The sequence below is a fragment of the Musa acuminata genome, chromosome BXJ1-4, assembly GCF_036884655.1.
Source record: "Musa acuminata AAA Group cultivar baxijiao chromosome BXJ1-4, Cavendish_Baxijiao_AAA, whole genome shotgun sequence".
In the NCBI taxonomy this organism is placed as follows: Eukaryota; Viridiplantae; Streptophyta; class Magnoliopsida; order Zingiberales; family Musaceae; genus Musa; species Musa acuminata.
Genome location: NC_088330.1, coordinates 28,096,509 through 28,117,722, shown reverse-complemented (window position 1 = coordinate 28,117,722; position 21,214 = coordinate 28,096,509). Strand labels below are relative to the sequence as shown.

At 35.4% G+C, this 21,214-nt stretch overlaps 1 protein-coding gene across 1 annotated transcript; it reads right to left on the bottom strand.

Moving 5' to 3' along the window:
* Positions 1–16,823: 16,823 nt before the first annotated feature.
* LOC103981959 (FCS-Like Zinc finger 2) lies at positions 16,824–19,381 on the bottom strand. Its single transcript, XM_065180577.1, has 2 exons — positions 19,312–19,381; positions 16,824–17,230 (listed from the first exon to the last, which is right to left on the bottom strand). Exons 1-2 carry the CDS (start codon positions 19,379–19,381, stop codon positions 16,824–16,826), a joined length of 477 nt encoding a protein of 158 aa, XP_065036649.1.
* Between the last annotated feature and the right edge of the window lie 1,833 nt (positions 19,382–21,214).

Here is a 21,214-nt window from a genome sequence, read left to right as displayed (position 1 = left end):
TTAAAATGAATCTTTATTATTAGTAACATAAGGTGTGTTGAATCTCGTATTTTGATGATGAAACCAATTGATATGTGTTTATATTTTAATCTACGTTTTGAGTGACGTAGGATGCTTCGATCAAGATTAAACAATTAAAGTAGAAAAAATCATGTTGGGCTAGAGGAACATGTCAGAAGATTGGACGTCGGACCGGTGGATCGGTCGACGTATCGACAGAAGGCTTCGGGAGTTCGAGAGTTCGTCGGAAGGTATGAAGCAAAATTAAGTAAAATCATATGCAGGATTAACTACAATAGCAAGATATGAAGCAAAATGAAGTCTCGGAGTCAAGGACGTGAGTTCGTTGGGAGTTCGAGAGTTCGTCGGAAGTCCGGACGTTCGTCGGAAGTTCTAGCAGAACCAACCAAAAAGTCTTAGAGCTTGCCAAAGAAGCTCGTCGGAACTCTCCAAGAAGATCATCATGAAGTCCAAGAGCTTGTCGGGAGTCCACCGGAATATTGCCGAGAGATCATCGGAAGTTCGTCGGAAGAATAGGCATAGGGACTTGTTTAGCTTAGCAAATGTATTAGGATTTCGTAGTTAGCACGTAATGAGGCTTGGATTTGGGCCAATCCAATTAGGGACTAGCTAGGCCCATGTAAGAACTATGTTGGGCCCAATAAGACGGCCAAACAGTACCCCAAAAAGTCTCACCGTCGTGGCATAGTCTTCGAGATTGTGTCAGGCGATGGTATCGCCAGTCTGGGTGATTATACCGCCCCTGGCAAGGTGCCAGGCGGTGGTACCGCCAGTTTGGGCGATGGTACCGCCGAGCACTACCCCCCAAGCGGTGGTACCACCAGACTTGGGCGGTGGTACTGCCCAGCACAATGTTAGTGTCGACTGACATTGGGCGGTGGTACCACCCAACATAGGCGGTGGTACCGCCCGTGCCCGGCACGGGGAATTCAGGATGGAAAAGTTTTTGGCTCTAAGTTTGAATCAATTTGAAGCCTATAAATACTATCTCATCTCTGGTTAAAGCACACAAGCACAGAGAGTCTGAAAGCAAAGAAACGCTGCTGCAATCTCTTTAAAAATTCCCTCTTCCAAGTCTAAGTGTTAGAATTCTATTTAAGAGAGGGGAGTGAGTGCTTATAAGGGTTATCTCCTAAACCTGGTAAAAAAAGAAGAGAGATGTAAAAGGTGATTGGCCTTCACCTATTGAAGGAAGGCCTCTAGTGGATGCTGGTGACTTCGTCGGAGGAGGAAGCCGAAGGTGGATGTAGGTCACGTTGACCGAACCACTCTAAAATCTGGTTTGCATTTCCTTTATGCAATTTATCTTTACTGCAAACCTCTTTAATCGTTTACTGCGTTCAATACATTTATAAACGGGTTTCAAGCTAAGATCTTTACGAAAAGGTTTTCGTCGGAAACGATTTTTATCGAACGAAGTTTTAATCGAGACGTAATCTTTTTACTGCACTAATTCACCCCCCCTTCTTAGTACCGACCCCAATCCTAACAAGTTGAAACATCAGAATCAATCTACTAAGTATTAAAAAATAACTTCTATAATATTTAATTTAAAGTATATAAAGGGCAAACTTATACAAAGTCTTTTCATACTAAACCTTAAAGTCCTTTATATTGTCTTTCTTGCCACAATAGAAGCACTTAAAAATTTTTCTTTTGTAAGTCTATATATCATTTATAACATCAAGCGATTTATGTTTCAACTTTCTTTTATTGTTATTCACTTCTAGAGTAGTACCAAAAATATTATGAGTCATTACTATTTTAATCTTAATTTTTTTTCTACATATATATACTAGTCAACTTATTTAAGTTTTACTTATATTTAATTTTATTATAGTGAATTTTAAATGAGCTAATCTAAGAATAAATTATACAAGAAATGATTCAACTATATTCATACCCAATGTTCTAAAGCCTTGTAACTCTGTTAGTTATTTTGAGGATATAATCTTGAATTCCTCTAATACAATCATATTGAATTTCAGTTAGTATTTTCGTTAAGACGTCAGCTAATGACTTGTTAGTAAATTTAAATTTATCTTTAAATATTTTAATATACTAATTATATACTATAATAAAGCCTAAATATTATTAATAATTATTATAAAACTTAACTATTTAGACCTTTCTTGATTATCAATTATTTGTTTTAGAAAACTTTTAGTAGATAAGTCTATGATCCATTCAACTAGTCTGATGAAAATCTAACAACTTAGTATAAATTATGCATGCTCAAATCATTTATAATAATTTAATCTAAAAATAAAATAAATTAATAAAGAAAGCATCACTATAATAAAATAATATTATATAAATACTTTGAGTTTTTCAATATATGTTGAACGATTGATATCATCTCTATTTTACCTTTGAATAAAATATTGATATATCTAATATTCATATAAGATTTTACCACGATGAAGAACTGAAACCATCATTATGGAATAACATTATTACTTTTGGGTATACAATAATTAATTGTAAGGATATCCAAATTAGTATCATCATATTTCATCGTATAATTATTGATAGTAGATTTTCTATTAGGATTATCTAAATCTCATATGTCTTTATAAATATTATTTTTAATATTTATTTTAATTAATTTTTTAATATAATTTTATAAATTTATTAATCCAAGCTACTTTGATAGTTATAAGACTAATATAATAATATAAAAATATAATTTAAAACATTCTATAATGATAAAACTCAGAGATTTAAGTTACAAATAATATTCACCAAATATACTTTAATCTAATTTATAAAATATAATTTAATAATAATAATATAATAATCAAACTAATTATTAAATATCAATTAGGAAAAAAACTCATATGATAATTATAATTATGATAACTATAAATCATATATTTATATGAAAAATAAATATTATTTTATAATTTTAAATATATACATATGAATAACTATATAAATATCTCAAAATAATAATTAGAATTTAATTATCACAAACAAAAATTTTACCAATATATCATATGAGAAAATTATAAAAAAATAAAATTTTATATTTTTAAATTCTGCATAGAATCCTAAATTAAACCAATCAACCCTATTTAATTGAATAAGTCTATAATTGGACTTCACAAACATGAGCAGATAGATTTGAACTAAACATAAGCCAAATTAGGTCAATCAAAATTAAAATTGATCAAATCAGAATTTAACTTTTTTTAAATTTGGTCAACATGAGATTGATTAAATCTAAATCCAATCAAGTAGTCAAAATATAATCAGAATCAAATCCTATAAAAATAGCATGTCAAATTAGCCAATTTTATCATTAAGGATATAAGTAAAAAAATTTCAACTTTTGAAGGGCAAAACTATAATTTTATTGGCATATACATTCATAAGGACACCAACTTGAATTAAAATTATAAAATTGTCAAAAGAACACCGACTAAAATTAAAAGAATCCATAAGGTCGTCCGTTACCTATACATCGACTATAGTCATCGGGGTGCATAGCCGTTCTCACGTGGTCGACTGATGACCCCATCGATCAACACAATGTTCCACTGTACATGGTGTCTACGGTTGACCAACATCTCGTTGATGTGAATCATTGTGCAACAATATCGACGTAACCTTTGTGAACTGATTCATCGGTCACAAGCAAAGACGCTATTGTCATTGCAACTGCATGATGTACTCGCCATTGCATCACATGACCTTTATGACTACTAACTTAGACCACCGCTCGTAGCCAAAGCTACTGCACACTGTAGCAACCATCGACGATAAGGCTACTACCATGCTTTTACTGTGTTGCTTGTGGCAAGTTTGGCATCCATAGTAAGCCACCACCCTTCGCTCGACACCCACCTTTGCGATCTATGTGACCAATTATAGCATCATCAACTTGGTTGTTGTTGAATCTCGAATTTTAATGATAAAACTAATCAATAAATGTTTATGTTTTCATTTGCGTTTTGAGTGACGTAGGATACTTCGATCAGGATGAGACAATTAAAGTAGAAAAAATCATGTTGGGTCGGAGGAACATATCAGAAGATTAGACGTCGGGCCGATGGATCGGTCGACGTATTGACAGAAGGCTTCAGGCCATAAATTTGGGCATCAGACCAAGAAGAGTGGATATTGCACCAAGGATATCAGAGTTGCGGAGTCAACTGGCTGATTAGATAATAGGCTGCAAGAGAAGACGATGCGGCGAAGAATCGGATGAAGCGTCGAGGAACCAATGACATGTCGGACAACATGATTAATGCTTAGTATTAATTGTCTAGATTGAAGTGTATTTTACATGTGTAGGATTAACTACAATGGCAAGGTATGAAGCAAAATGAAGTCCCGGAGTCAAGGACGCAATTTCATTGGGAGTTCGAGAGTTCGTCGGAAGTCTGGACGTTCATCGGAAGTTCTGGCAGAACCAGCTGAAAAGTCTCAGAGCTTGCTAGAGAAGCTCATTGGAACTCACCAAGAAGATCGTCGTGAAGTCCAAAAGCTTGCCGGGAGTCCGCTAGAACATTACCGAGAGATCGTCGGAAGTTCGTTGGAAGATCGCCGGAAGAATAGACATATGGACTTGTTTAGCTTAGCAAATGTGTTAGGATTTCGTAGTTAGCACGTAATTGGGCTTGGATTTGGGCCAACCCAATTATGGGCCAGCTAGGCCCATGTAAGAACTATGTTGGGCCCAATAAGAGACTCAAATAGTGCCTCAAGAAGTCTTACCGTCATGGCACAATCTTCGAGACTATGTCAAGTGATGGTACCACCAGTCTGGATAGTTGTACCACCCCTAGCAGGGTGCCAAGCGGTGGTACCGCTAGTCTGGGTGGTGGTACCGCCTAGCATTGCCCCCCAAGCGGTGGTACCGCCTAGGGCAATGTCAGTGTGATTGACATTGGGCGATGGTACCGCCCGTGCCCGGGGAACTCGGGATGGAAAAGTTTTAGGCTTTAAGTTTGAATCAACTTGAAGCCTATAAATACCCCTCTCATCCCTGGTTAAAGCACACAAGCATTGAGCGATTAAAAGAGAGAAAATGCTGCTGTGATTATAAGTGTATTCCCTCCTTTAGCTTAAACTTAGATTTCTATTTAGAGATGAGAGTGAGTGCTTGTAAGAGTTAATCTCCTAAACCCGGTAAAAGGAGAAGAGGGGTGTAAAAGGTGATTGGCCTTCGTCTATTGAAGGAAGGCTTGTAGTGGACGCCAGTGACCTCGTCGGAGGAGGAAGCCGAAAGTGGATGTAGGTCATATTGACCGAACCACTCTAAAATCAGGTTTGCATTTCCTTTATGCAATTTATCTTTACTGCAAACCTCTTTAATCACTTACTGCTTTCAATATATTTACAAACGGGTTTCAAGTTAAGATCTTTACAAAAAGGTTTTCGTCGGAAACGATTTTTATCAAATGAAGTTTTAATCGAGACGTAATCTTTCTGCTGCACTAATTCACCCCTCGCTCTTAGTGCCGACCTCTTGATCCTAACAATTGGTATAAGAGCCTTGTGATTTCTCAATTGGTTTAACACCCAAGAGAAATGACTCATTTCGGCTTTCAAGAGGGTCACTCTATCATTCGTCCTCCCTTTTTCAATGGGACAGACTACACTTATTGGAAAACTCGAATGAGAGTTTTCTTACTTTCATTGAATCTCGATTTATGACATATAATTAAATCTAGTTTTCAAATGTCTTCTCTTCCAATGAACCATTGGAATGATTTGAAGAAGAAGATATTTTCTTTAAATGCAAAGGCTATGAATGCCTTATTTTGTGCCTTAGACAAAAACGAATTTAATCGGGTTTCTACTTGCGAAACGATTTTCGAGATTTAGCACACATTAGAAGTCACACATGAAGGCACAAGTAGTGTAAAAGATTCTAAAGTAAATTTTTTTATGCATGATTTTGAGATATTTTATATAGAACCAAGAGAGACTATTGGAGACATGTACACCCGTTTTACGGATGTCATCAATAGTCTAAAAGAACTTGGTAAAAGCTTTTCGAATTTTAAACTCGTTAACAAGATTTTGTGCTCACTTTCTAAAACTTGGGATTTAAAAGTAATCGCCATTCAAGAATCAAAAAATTTAAATGTTTTTTGATCGAAGAACTAATAGGGTCTTTGATGACCTATGAAATGACATGCAATGCATGTGAAGAACTCGAGAACCATATTCCAAAGAACATGAAGGATTTCAAACTTAGAACATTTGAAGACCACTCGAGTATAAGCTCAAGTGATGGTGAACTTGAACTCACTAAGAAATTTAAAAAGTTCATTAAATAAAAATTAAAGAACAAAAAGAATGCAACTACTTGCTTTGAACGTAACAAGAAGAACACATTTTGGGATGAATCGAACTCCTCCGAAGATGATGAGAAAATCAACAAAGGTGAGGTGACAAACTACGCCTTAACGACATTCGACAATGAGGTAATTGAAACCCCTTTAATTTATTTTGAAATTACTTGATTCTTTCCATGATGCTTTTTTTTATTTAGTTTAGAAAAATTATTTTTAGAAAATTACATAATATAATGAAAATGTAAAAAAAATAGGAATCATACTTATCTTTCTAAGTAATTTTTGAAAATGGTCATGAAAATTGTATGAAAATATAATAAAATATTAATCTAATGCTTGCATACTAAATATGATTAATTTTATGTATGTGCTTGAGAAGCAATAATGTATATCTTAATAATTTTCATATTGCCTTCCGATTTTAAAAATGATGCATGACTTTTGTTTGGAAACTAAGCATGAAAAGTTAGATTCACCTAAAAAGAAAAATGCATGACTACAATGAACTTGATTGAAAATGCTTTAAGTTTGATGAAATAATGTAATGATGCATAATGATCATGCTTAATAAATTTCAAAATTACGCATTGATGATTCTTGAGATTTATGGATTATTGATTTTCACGGTAATAAAAGTGACTTTTTCGGTTTCAAAAATGATGCATGTTTTGATTTGGCATAAATGAAATAGGCATACTTATATGAAATAGTGTATGTGTGATGCTTGACGATTATATACTTAATAATGCATAAAGATGTAATGAAAATATTAAATGTTTTGATTCCATGATTGACAATTTTATGCATAAGATTTTAAAGTTATGCATGATGATTTTTATGATTATTTGATCTTAATGATTTCCATGATGATATTTGCTCTTTCAACTTTATAACTTGAAATTTATAACTTGAGATTTCTTATGCACAATCAAGATCTCCTATGTTTTTTTTATCCACTTATAAAAAGAGATTTATTGAAATAAATCATGTCTTATGACATTCATGAAAAATTGAGACATTATGCATGAATCAAATTCTCATGAGAATTTATTTACATTTGTCTTCATTAAGTTTTCTTGAAAAGATTTGTTGATGATTTTGATGGTTTGAATTTAATGGGTTTTATCGAAATCACGATCTTGATTCTCGAGATTTATAACTTGACATCTTTAATGAATCAAGATTTCTTACTCAGAATTCTCTTGTATTTTGAAAAAAATTTCAATATGAATCATAAGAGTTCTTATGCATGAATTGAAATCTTCTTCTCCTACGTTTCCTTTTACAATTTACTAAAGAGAATATCTTTTTCAAAATTCATGACTTAAAATTTCATTTGAATATCTTTTATTATTTGATCTCCTAAGATCTCTCTTTGAATATTTAAAGAGGAGAATTTTCTAGATAAATTATGATTTTGATGATTGAAGATTTGATATGCATGAATTGAGATCTTGCTCTCCTACTATTCTTTTTGCTATTCACTAAAAATAAGACTAATTCTAATAAACCATGATATGCTATTTGACATCTAAGGTTTATTTTATGACTTAAATTTTCTTATGTAAAATTCCTTGAATTTATGAAGTATATCTCATCACCAAGTTCTTTTTGATATTCTTCATGTGATGATATGAATACATGAAATACTCATGATATTATTTTGATGCATGTAATGATGAAATATTCATGATAAAATAATTATTTTAAAATTCATGACTTGAATTTTCATCTATACTATTTACTTTTGTTATAATTTAAAAATTGATGTAAAGGGTCTTTCCTTATTTTTGACAATAACAAAGGGGGAGCAAAATATGCTAGAAAGCAAATTTGCTAACTTGCACAATACAAGAAAGGAAGCAAAAATTGCTGACTTGCGCATTGCAAAGAAAGTAAAAATCACACTTCTCAGAAAAGAAGAAAGAACTTGCTATATTGAACATCACCAAAATTGCTATCTTGCCTATCTCAAGAAGCAAAACATGCTAAACTTGCATATCTAGCAAAATTTACAAACTTGCAAAACTCAAAATTTTTGCTAGCTTGCATGATGATAAAACTGAAGATTTATGATGCAATGTATTGAACTTATATTTCCAAACACATGAATAGTGGACTTCTCTTTTTTGTTGATGACAAAGGGGGAGAAGTATGTTGATATCATGCATGATTTGATCATGACATGTTTGCTTGGATTTTTGAATCCAAGAGTTTATATCAATAAGGCATATTGATAGGGGGAGTTTGTTTAAACTCTGGGAGTTAAAATTAACTCTGTCATTGATTGATTGTCATCATAAAAAAGGAGAAGATTATTGAATCTCAGATTTTGATGATGAAACCAATCTAGATGTTTATGTTTTAATCTATGTTTTGAGTGACGCAGGATACTTCGATCAGAATGAGACAATTAAAGCAGGAAAAATCATGTTGGACCGGAGGAATATGTTAGAAAATTGGACGTCAGGCCGGTAGATCGGTCGACGTATCGACAAAAGGCTTCGGGCTATAGATTCGGGCATTAGGCCAAGAAGACCGGATATTGCACCAAAGTTATCGGAGTTGCGGAGTCAACTGGCCGATTGGGCAATAGGATGCAAGAGAGGATGATGCGCCGAAGAATCGGACGAAGCGTCGAGGGACCAATGACATGCCAAACAACATGATTAATGCTTAGTATTAATTGTCTAGATCAAAGTGTGTTTTATATGTGTAGGATTAACTATGATAGCAAGGCATGAAGCAAAATGAAGTCTCGGAGTCAAGGACACAAATTCGTTAGGAGTGGCATGAAGCAAAATGAAGTCTCAGAGTCAAGGACACAAATTCGTTAGGAGTTCGAGAGTTCATCGGAAGTTCTGGCGGAACCAGTCGAAAAGTCTCAAAGCTTGCCAGAGAAGCTCGTCGGAACTTGCTAAGAAGATCATCATGAAGTCTAGGAGCTTGTCGGGAGTTCATTGGAAGATCACCGGAAGCTCGCTAGAAGAATATACATAGGGACTTGTTTAGCTTAGCAAATGTCTTAGGATTTCATAGTTAGCACATAATTAGGCTTAGATTTGGGCCAACTCAATTAGGGGCCAGCTAGGCCCATATAAGAACTATGTTGGGCCCAATAAGAGGCTCAAACAGTGCCCCAAGAAGTCTCACCATCGTGGCATAATCTTCGAGATTATATCAGGCAGTGGTACCGCCCCTAGCAAGGTGCCAAGCGGTGGTACCGCCAGTTTGGGCAGTGCTACCGCCTAGAACTGCCCTCCAAGCGATGGTACCGCCTGACCTGGGCGGTGGTACCGCCCAGGGCAGTGTCAGTGTGACTGACACTAGGCGATGGTACCGCCCAACACAGGCGGTGGTACCGCCCGTGCCTTGGGAACCTGGGATGGGAAAGTTTTAGGCTCCAAGTTTGAATCAACTTAAAGCCTATAAATACCTCTCTCATCCCTGGTTAAAGCACATAAGCAGAGAGAGATTAAAAGAGAGAAAACACTATTGCGATCATAAGTGTATTCGCTCCTCTAACTTAAACTTAGATTTCTGTTTAGAGAGGAGAGTGAGTGCTTGTAAGGGTTATCTCCTAAACCTGGTAAAAGGAGAAGAGTGGTGTAAAAAGTGATTGGCCTTCGCCTATTGAAGGAATGCCTCTAGTGGACGTCGGTGACCTCGTTGAAGGAGGAAGCCAAAAATGGATGTAGGTCACGTTGACCGAACCACTCTAAAATCTGGTTTGCATTTCCTTTGTGCAATTTATCTTTACTGCAAACCTCTTTAATCGCTTACTGCTTTCAATACATTTACAAATGGGTTTCAAGTTAAGATCTTTACGAAAAGGTTTTCATCGGAAACGATTTTTATCGAACGAAGTTTTAATCGAGACGTAATATTTCCACTGCACTAATTCACCCTCCCCTCTTAGTGCCGACCTCTTGATCCTAACAGTTGTGACCCACATCAAAGTTGCCCATTGTTGGTGATCGTCGTCCACTAAATGTCTTTATTAAGTTCTATTGTCATGACCATTCCTTCTTGTCGTAATGCCTTGTCGTGACAATTCTTTCCTACCATGACCCCTTAACCCATGGGCGACCAAAACCAACCCAACACTGACATCCATTGTTGATTATAGTGGGTAGCATATTTCCATTCACGATTCCACTCATGTGGGTGAGAAACCTTCGTTGCCTGCAAGTAGGTGTGGAGCATCGAAGAATATATTCACAAGATGAATAAAATAAGAAAATAGATTGATAACACTGATGGATCATTAAAGTATCATACAATCAAAACTAATAATATTTTTTTACAAGCAAAGAGTGCTAATAAATAAATCTAAATATAAAATAGATCTAACATACTTTTATGATGTAAGGTATTTGATTTCAAAACCTAACTTCGATACCAATTATAAATATAAAAACTATAATCATGCTTCTATTATGCAAAAAAAATTTAACACTAGAATCAAAATCAAATTACGATAAATTTATCTAATCTAATTTGATACTATTTAGAAAATATTTATTTAATCTATAAGCATACCATCGTTAGATCCGATAGAAGCAACAATGCCAATCTACAAGAAGAACTAAATTTATTTTTTTCTTTTTTCCTATCCTTTATATGAACACTAAGTGAAGATAATCATTATAAGTGATGAAATAGAGACTAAAAGAATATAGAAAATCTGTAATCTCTTTGTAACTTAACGTATAACTTAACATCACATATTGAGTCCTCCATAAGGTTTTGTTTATTTATAGTTAAGAGAAAAATATTTAAGATAAGTAATTAAGAGAGTTTCTCCAGTCAAAATCATCTCCGGAATCCTATATATGCATTCTATTAATCAATAATTATAATTATAATCAGAATCTAATTAGATTTATAATATATCTTATTCAATTAGATAGAATCATATACTTTAATAGTAAAAACGAGATGATTATAGATGAACTTAGGTAAAAAAAGAATATTTACAGTCTTTATTAATCAGTAGTAATTAGATACCATGGCTAAGAATTTCTTGCGCCAAAAACACAAAAAGAGATATTTCCAATCTTTGCAATCAGGATGCTTTGCATAACTCTTGTTCTTCATCATCAATCCTTATGCTATTTGCCTACTGCGTGGAATTATTTGGTTTCCATGCATCTGATTCCGGTTTATCGGGACTTCTTTTCGAAGAAAAGCTTAAATCATGCCTAGCGAATACTGATAGATTTGAAGTCATCGTCTCATCAAACGCTTCTCCTTTTGAATGGGTTGGGATTTCACGTGCACCGACAGCTTTGGTTGAACAGTTTCATCAATCCCATCTCTTACGTCTTACTTGCCTTTGCGATTAGCATGACGCGCATACAAACACGGATATATTGTGGTCATGAACGATTTATCGATTCAGTATTAGGGCGGGCGCTGCCTTCGCTTCGATTTAAGATGCACCGACAGGGGGAGGTGCGCAGATTAGCACTTGAGACAATCCGCAAAACATTGATCCTTCTTAGCCGCAAGTTTGTCACGGCCTCCAAACTCCACCACAACTTATGTGTGGAAGGCATGAAGCTTATCCTTTTACTCTTCGTCCGCCATATATTTTGGTCATGTTGGAGAAAGAAAACCTGCAGCACTCCGACATGCACTTTTCAAAGCTCAGTTACGGCCATTTCTGTCCAAGTAGGTCCCCCCCACACCAGGATTCCTTCCTGCTCGTGGCTCTCATCGGAGTGCCTGTTGCTGTTTCATCGACCTTTTACGGTCATCAAAAGTGAAAACAGAGAGAGCCAACATTGTAATTTGGAAAGAAATGGATCAAAGCCAAACCAAACTTGGGAGAATAGAATACTTGGTTGGAGATATTTGGCTTCTTCAGGCTGTCACGGTCCTTGGTTGGAGAATAGAATACTTGGGAGGAGATTCCCCGTGCATCACTGTCATCAATCCAATCCATCTCATACCCACCTCAGCTCTTGCATTGGAGGAGTAAACGCATGCACGCTTGCTACGACGAAATCCAGAAGTTGGATCGGCACATCTCGTTCCTGCCTCATGTTCTGTAAATCAATTCTGCCAAAGTAATTCAAAATATCTTGGTAGCCCAAGCATGGATATCTTTTGACTCCCATCCTAACGTGTACATTTCTGTGCACGCATAACAGGGATCTTTTAGCTCTCCATACTAATGTTCTTCGAAGCAGACATTCTATGGCTGGCACTGAACTCAGATTCAGATTTCTTTCTGTCGACACAGATTTGTTCTGGTGACCTGTTTAATCCGATCATTGCTGTGTAAGATGCATGGGGGCTCACTCTCGTAACAGCTCCACCAAGATGAGAAGGACCAAATGAGATCCTAAAAGCTGGCATGCATGCATTGCAAGAATTAAATATCAAGAGGTTATACTCATCTGCAGTAGCACAAGTTTTAAGATTTAGAAAACGATGGGGAGGTTTCCCCGAGAAGTAACAGAGGTTTCATGTGGTTCATTAGTCTGCTATATATGGAACACAGAATTGGCTGATGTATATAATTACCCATAATTTGTTTATTAAACATGGATACTTTTATTTCATTTTATCATTGCACTCATCCACTCATTTGATCATTACTTCTTATGTGAGTTACAGGTCCCAAATACGCCTGTTGACTGACTAGTCACATTGACTTTACCAATTCAATCCACCTGTTTGATTCCCTTTTAGTTGCTTAAATGTTTCACCTAAAATTAGCAATCATGTTAGGCTTGTTTGACCATTCTATGACTTAACTGACATCAGCTGATTACTTTAAATTTTAATTGACAATTATATTTTTCTTGGTGTTTTGTGAAAATTTTTCGAAAACCTTCTTCGTTCCCTTTTTCTCCTTTCCTTCTCTGTTGCCACCGCTGCCTCTACTCCTTTCCTTTTCTTCCTTGTTGCTACTGCTGCTGGTATAGCCATTGTGACAGCAACAAGACTTAGCTGTAGCTGTGTTATAAAACAATGTTTCAAAGGTTGATTTGTGTTGAATCTTATGATTCTTTATAGATTATCGAACTATATCTCCCTCGATTCTCAATGGATTTGAACGACCACGAGTTTCTTGTTGGGCTGACAGCCCATAAGTTCAGCTCATAGTGAGCTTTAACAGCCCATATCCCACCCCTCTTTCAAGTCAAAACCTTGATCTAATAAGGGGTACGAAAATAAGAGAAGAAAAAACTGCAGCGGAGAAAACTATAATAGCATCTTGATTTAACAAAAGAGGAGAAAAGGATAAAAAAACAAGAGAATGAAATAGAAGAAAACAAGGATAACGCAGAGAGATTGTTCTAGGCAGTGTTCTCATCTCAAGTTAGATCAGATCTATAGTACATTCTTGCTGCTGTGATTATTTGGGAAAAATTTAGATATTATGCATAGTGATGTAATTCTTGTAACTCAGTTATTCTTTTGTGATTGTTACTAGGGTTTTGGGCAAAAGATATATTCATTATTCTTATAGTGGATTATTTCTAGTTTGCTCCGTGATTTTTACCATTCATGTTGGAGGGGTTTTCCATATAAATCTTGGTGTTCTATTTGATTATAATTCCATTTAATTCTGCTGCGTGTTATAGCCTGCTAGTATTTGTTCATATACAAAAATTTATTTCTATTTATATCACATCATTCCTAACTAACTCAAGAGCGTCCTTGGGTATATGTTTCTTGATCTATTTGACCTATTGCTTGTAATTGTGAATATTTTTCATGTTCTATACATGTTATAACAATATTTTTACGATTGATCAAATATGGGTGTATCATATATGTTAGCTATTTTGGGCCATGAGTGGATGTTGGGCCTAGAAAATGTCATATTACTCATCCTTTAATTTCAACGAGATACGTTAATTGGGCATCCTCTCAATTTGAGTGCATCCCCAGTTAGGACTTCTACTGCCAAAGAATTCTTCCACCCATATGGATTGGAGGGTAGAGGTTATCAATCACTTCTCCCCAATATATTCTTCTATGCACCATTAAGTTTTGGGTGCTAAGGAGCAAAGATGTATTGGTTGTTTTTCCTTTTTTTTTTTTTTGTCCAAAAGAGAAGAGAAACTAAATAATAATAAAAAAGGCAAATCGGAAGGTAAACTGCCTTCTCGAAAGAAAATAAAAAGGGATGTTCTAACAAAATTAGCCAACCAATTAGATGACCTATTTATTACCTACCCACCCTTAAAGCATATGACACTCTAAAATCCATAAAGGAGTTTCCAAGAACAGAAGTCTCAAAGCAAGCTGTAGATTCTCCACTTAAAACAGCTCCACCAGCTCCTTTGAATCCGTTTTGGATCATGTTAATCATAGTTGAAAGTTCTACGATCCTCTTCGCTTGTTAACCAACATTGGAAAGTCAAATCATCATCGAAATCCACAACTAGACATTGGTCTCTTGAGGCGTTCATAATTATATCAGATATAATGATGTTGGAGACCAGATAGAGATGCAGCTTGCTTGTGCATCTCTTCTGAGATGACAGCTCTTTTACATTCTGAGATGGAGTCTAATTATCCAGAAGAGATCAAAAATTATGATGGAGAGTTTAATGTTGTGCAAATCCATAACAAAGGGCCACGAAAATGCAACTCGCCGAGGTGAATAGGTAAAGACAACATCAAATTTAGCCGAAATGTGGAAAAAGGGCTCAAGAAGGATGGTGGGGAATAGATTAGAGGTGAACAGAATTGATCATCACGACAAACATTTACGTCTGCTTTCATGACTCAGGAAGTTCTTGATATGGTTTTTCACAAAATCTGGAAAAAAAATTCTTGGGCTGGAAAGGAAATATCAATCAAGGTAGATCGGCAAGTAATTCTACATGTATAAATAATGAAGGTGTGTGTTAGTCTAGATGGGCCACAATGTGTATCACAAAGCTCAGTTAAGCAGTTTTGGAGGCTTATGAAGAATGAACAATCTCTTGTGACTAAAAGTTGTATAATGTATGGTGTTTACTTAGAGAAAATTATCAGTATGCTGGAAATAAAATACCTATGAAAAAGCATTATATGCAGTAGAAGATTATTAATGTTAGGATTGAGAGATGAGCTTCTTACTTTCAATACCAACCAAAATGAATAAAATTGTTATAGGTATCAGTTTCTTTGACACTTGGTAAAACATAGGCATTTCACAGTGCTCATCATCATCTACAAATGGATTACTTGCTTCCTGGAAATCTGGAGGCAACACTCCATATATAAGATGGATGACAAACGTTTCTGGAAATCTCTACTGAATCTTCAAATTCCACTTGAAGAATTTTGCTTGGTGTTCTTTGAGGATATTCCTAATTCAATGCTAACTTGTTCACGAGAAAACTTGTAGGTCACACACCATTTCCCAGAGTGATTATGAAGTGGAGAACTCGAGGGGTATTCTTCATGTGGAATCTGCAACTCTCTTTTCCATCAGTTCTCATACTGATAGCCGAATGTCAAATTAACCATTGAACATGTGTGGTGTTGAAGGATCTGAACATCCGCCTGCTCTTATGTTTACTGTTGCATGGCCATTGTAGCAGAAAAGAAACCAGAGACTAGACTGCTTGAAGGTTCCGTAGAAGATTCCAAGTTATTCTGGAAGCATCAAAAGGTGAATAATCCATTGTATTGCATTGGATGAAGATAGATTTTGATGCAGCTGCTTTCCAAGCTAGAGAAGGCAGAATTAGAATGGTTGTTTCTGTCAGAAATCAAGAACTCCCTAAAGTGATGCTGGAGACCAGCGGTTTGAGTCTTGTCAGAGCACTTTGAATCACCCAGACTGAATCAGATTCCAGTGTGAGAATAAGGGAGGAGGAGATCTCACCCCTAGAGAATTATTTAGGAAAACGCTTGGGCGCCACCTTTGCAAGGATTCAACCAAGAACATCTCCGAGATGGAGAGGATTCAATTATGCTTGCAAATTACAGCCAAATAAGCACGAAGGAATCTGCAAGAGAATGACCAAGAGTATTGGAGGAAGTTTAGAGACGAGAGAATCCTGCTGTTCTCTCCAGTTTCTTTCGGAGTCAACTTCGATTAGCTCAGAGTCCCTCAATCTACTCATTAATACTATAAACAACTCCATGCTAACAAGTATTCAGTATATATCAACCACGGCACGAGATAGAGAGAGAGAGAGAGAGAGAGAGAGAGAGAGAGAGAGCAAATTAAACAGTATTTGTTGATTTCATATGTTTGAAGACAAGAAGGAGAACATCACATAGACACACAGAAGAAGGACATTTAAAGGCTTCCTGCCGATCGTCCAACAAAAGATTTACTGCACGGTGCCAACTTCATATTAGCAAACCATCATCATGATACACAACTCTTGTTCTTGGTCCTGCGCATGCAAAATTAAGAGAAAAGATTTCTTTTTTTCTTTTTGGTGTTCTTTTTCCTTCAGTGAGTTTTCTTCCATTCGCGTGCAGATCCTTAACTACTACTTGTTTGATCGCTTGAAAGGACTATTAGCTGGCAACAACGGTACCGGCTTTGACATGGATCTTCTGGGACTTCGGTGGGCTGTTGATCGCGCTGGTTTTTGATGCGTTCTGCTGCTCCTTTGTCGAAGAATTCTTTAAAGAAAGCTTCAACTTCTGTTCCCTGGCCTCGTCCATCTCGATCTGCTCTTGCCGGCACTCCACGCTGCAGAATGGTGTGTCTCCTCTGTACATGAAGACGTCGCGGTTCCGGGAGAGGGGTCTCTTGCAGAGGAAGCACGAGTCCAAGAAGTGGCGGGCCTCGTCATAGCCTTCCTCGACGAAGAACCTCGGTCTCAGAGAAAACATCACCCCCCCTCTACCTCTCCCTTCTTCTCCAATCTCCGGCATCCGAGGGCGGGGGCGGGCGAGGGTGGGGGATGCAACCAGCGAAACTGCTTAGATATCGGCAGCGTTCAGAGAACCACAGGATGACGACGGTGACGAAGAAGGGGAAGAAGGAACGGAATCCATGAAGGTTATTTTATGATCAGCCACTGTCTGCAAGTATGTGCTTGGTTTTCCTCACAGCTTATTCCTTGAATAGGATTTGCATGGGGAGAGAGGTAGAAGAGAGTGGTATTTGGTTCAGAGAAGAAAGCAAGGGGGTGGTGAGGCGACCCACAACACAACCTCAGGGAGCGATAAAGAGAGAGAGAGAGAGAGAGTTGTAAGGTGGGCTTGGTTTCAGGGGAGAAGAAGTGGATTTAATGCAAACAGAGTGCTGGCCTTCTGCTTGAGAGCGTGCCAAATGAACTGAACTGAATCCATTGGCTACTGCTGCTGCATCTGAGAATGGTGGGCTCAATGAGTTCTTTCTCTGGCCCTTTCTCTCTCTCTCTCTCTCTTCCCCACCATTTTTAAAGGGAAAGGAAGTGCAAGTGGCAAGATGCATGGTGGTCCATAAAAAAAGACCACCACTTGCTTCCCTACTTTTTTTGTGGACTGCCACTGCCTTCAGTGGACATCTTTCTCAAAGTAAATTTTGTTTCCCTTTGTCATCCATGCATTTATCATGCTCAAGTGGTATACTGCTGGTTAACATGTGTGATGAACAGCTACTTCTTGTACATTAATCTAGCACTACAGCTACCAAACATTAATAAACTTTTTCTGAGAATGAAAAAAAGAGTATATTATTCCCAAGGGAACTCTCACAAATTGCCTAGCAATCAGAACCAGGAACCTACTAACTTAGGCAGAAGAGGCCATAAAATTATTGCATGATACATTAAGCTGTAATCCCTCCATCAATACACAACTACGAAGAGCATTGAAGTAATTCTGCAGTAAGTCGCATATGAACTCATCAAAGGAAGTAGCTATGTTTCATGGGCGGAGCATTGGATCGATCTTATGTTAGATTATATAGCTTTATTTAATTAGATATATTATATTATAGATCTGATTAGGTTTTGATTACGGATATCTCGATCAACAGAAAATTCATATATGATAGGATTTCTTAGGAGATGACTTTGATGGATGAAAGAGACTCTTTTAATTACTATCCTAGACCTTCTATTATTCTTGTCTAAGACCTCCTAGGGATGAAATATCAAAAATTGAGATTATGGTAGTCATGTGAAAGAAAGAAAAAGATGAGAAAGCGAGTCTAGTTCTTCTTGTAGATCTGCATCGTTGTAATTTTCAAATTCAACGATCATACATTTGCATATCAGATAAGGGTATTTTGAATGACATGAAATATATACAATTCTAATCTTGAATTATTGTTATTTGATTTCATTTTTTATATTTAAGTTTTTCATATAATAGTAACATAATTATAGTTTTTTATGCTTAGAATTAGTATTAGAGTCATTTTTAAAACTAAATACCTTAGATCGTAAAAATATATCATATCTACTTTACAATTACATGTATTTATTAGCACATTTACTTGTGAAAAGGTATTATTTGATTTTGATTATACAATATTTGAACGTTTTATTTATGTTATCGATCTGCTTTCCTATCTCATCCATCCTCGCTTACTTGTGGGTAATGCGAGATTTCTTGTGTTTGATCGAGGAATTATCGTTGCTACATTGATGTGGGTAGTGAAGACCGCAAAGCCCACAATGATGGTCGAGCACGACGGAACAAAGGGTGATGGTGCTACAAGCGATGGTACTAGCCTACTGTTGTTGTCACTCTTACTGAAAGTTATTGTTGTTATGGCAGTCGACATAGAAGTAGAGAAGAACGATTGCTAGGTGGTTCTGCATGGTGGAAGTCGCCATGGTAAAGTTTTGAGCACTGGCCATGGTCGGTGTCGATAGTTGTTGGAAGTCCTTGTTTCATAACATCACATATGGTGGTGAACGGTTGTAGATGACATCGGCATTTGGAGTTATGTCCTGGTGTTGCTAATTAAGCATATGGTAGTCAGCAATGTATGGCTGTAGAGGTATTCCATCAATGAGGAACACGCGAGTGGTGAGAATAATCGTGTGTGGGTGCAACAACACACCATGGTGATTGTAGGGGTTGTCGATCAGCCGTGTGAGAACAATAACACCCAACACAATGAACAATCGCATAATGCGTCAATTGCATGCCTCGCATAGCAACGAGGAAGAAAAAAGGTTTTCACCCATTAAAATCATAATTTTGCCCTTATGAATCCTTTTAATGTCAATCTGTGTCTCCTTAATAGTTCTACCCTTCAAAAATCATATATTTTCACTATATATCCCAATAAAATAATCGTGTGTGGGTGCAACAACACACCATGGTGATTGTAGGGGTTGTCGATCAACCGTGTGAGAACAATAACACCCAACACAATGAACAATCGCACAATGCGTCAATTGCATGCCTCGCATAGCAACGAGGAAGAAAAAAGGTTTTCACCCATTAAAATCATAATTTTGCCCTTATGAATCCTTTTAATGTCAATCTGTGTCTCCTTAATAGTTCTACCCTTCAAAAATCATATATTTTCACTATATATCCCAATAAAATTATAATTTTATCCTTCAAAAAATAAATATTATTTCGACTTATGTCCTTGGTTATAAAATTAACTAATTTAATTTAATTTTAATAAAATATTTTGATCAAACTTTATCTTGATTGTATTTTGACTATTTGACTGGATTTAGATTCGATCAATCATTTTTTTTATTGAATTTAGGGAAAGTAAAATTTTCATCAATTTTTTACATTAGTTAACTTTAATTTTGACTAATATAATTAGGTTAATTTTTAGCCTAATTCTATGCTTATCTAATTAAATAGAGTTGATTTGTATAATTTAGGATTCCATATGGAGTTAAAAAAATATAAATTATAGCTTTTTTCTATAGTTTTCTCATATGACATACTCGTAATTTTTTTCTTATGATGATTAAATTCTAATTATTATTCTTGGATATTTGTTTAGTTATTCACATGCATATGTTTAGAATTATAAAATAACATTTATTTTTTACATAAAGATATGATTTATATTTTATCATGATTATAGTTATCATATGAGTTTTTTTATGTTGATTAATGTTTAATAATTATTATGATTATTATTTTAATATTATTAAATTATTTTTATATAAATTAAATTAAAGGATATTTGATTAATATTATTTGTAACTTATATCCTTAAGTTTTATTTAACTAGTAGTAGTCAAAGTAACCTAGGATAGTTTGTTTATGGGATATAAATTAAATAAATATTTTATCATTTATAAGATATCTTAAACTATATTTTATATTATTATATTAGTCTTATAACCATCAAAGTGATCTAAAATAATAAATTATAAAATTATATTAAAGAATTAGTCCTAAATGATATTAAAAAATATTTATAGTAATACATATAATTAGGAGATTTATATAATCATAAAAGGGAATATATTTTGAATAATTATGTGATGGGATATGATAATTATATCTTAAGAGCTTCACTCTACATCGACCTAGATACAGAAGAATAACTTATTATACTCCTAATCATATTTATAATAATACAATTTCGCCTTCTAACAATGTCATTCTACTATGACAAACTCGGTAAGGCATAATGAACACAAATATCTTATTTTTCTAAAAATCTAGCAAAAAGACTAGGATTCTAACCTGACTCGTCATATCTATCATAAAATTTACTACCTTTATCAAATTTGATAATTTGATTTTTTTTATTTAATTATCTCTCAACTTCATTTGTATACCTCAGGAGTGTTAACAGTCGACTTTTTATGTATTAAAAATATATAATTATATTTTAACAAGTCATATATTAATATGATAAAATATCTCTCTCCATTGAAATAAGAAATATGAAGTGATTCGTACATATTAGTGTTGGGAAATCTGAAGTAACATCACATGCGCACCGGAAGGGTAGAAAATAAAAATCTTAGATTTCC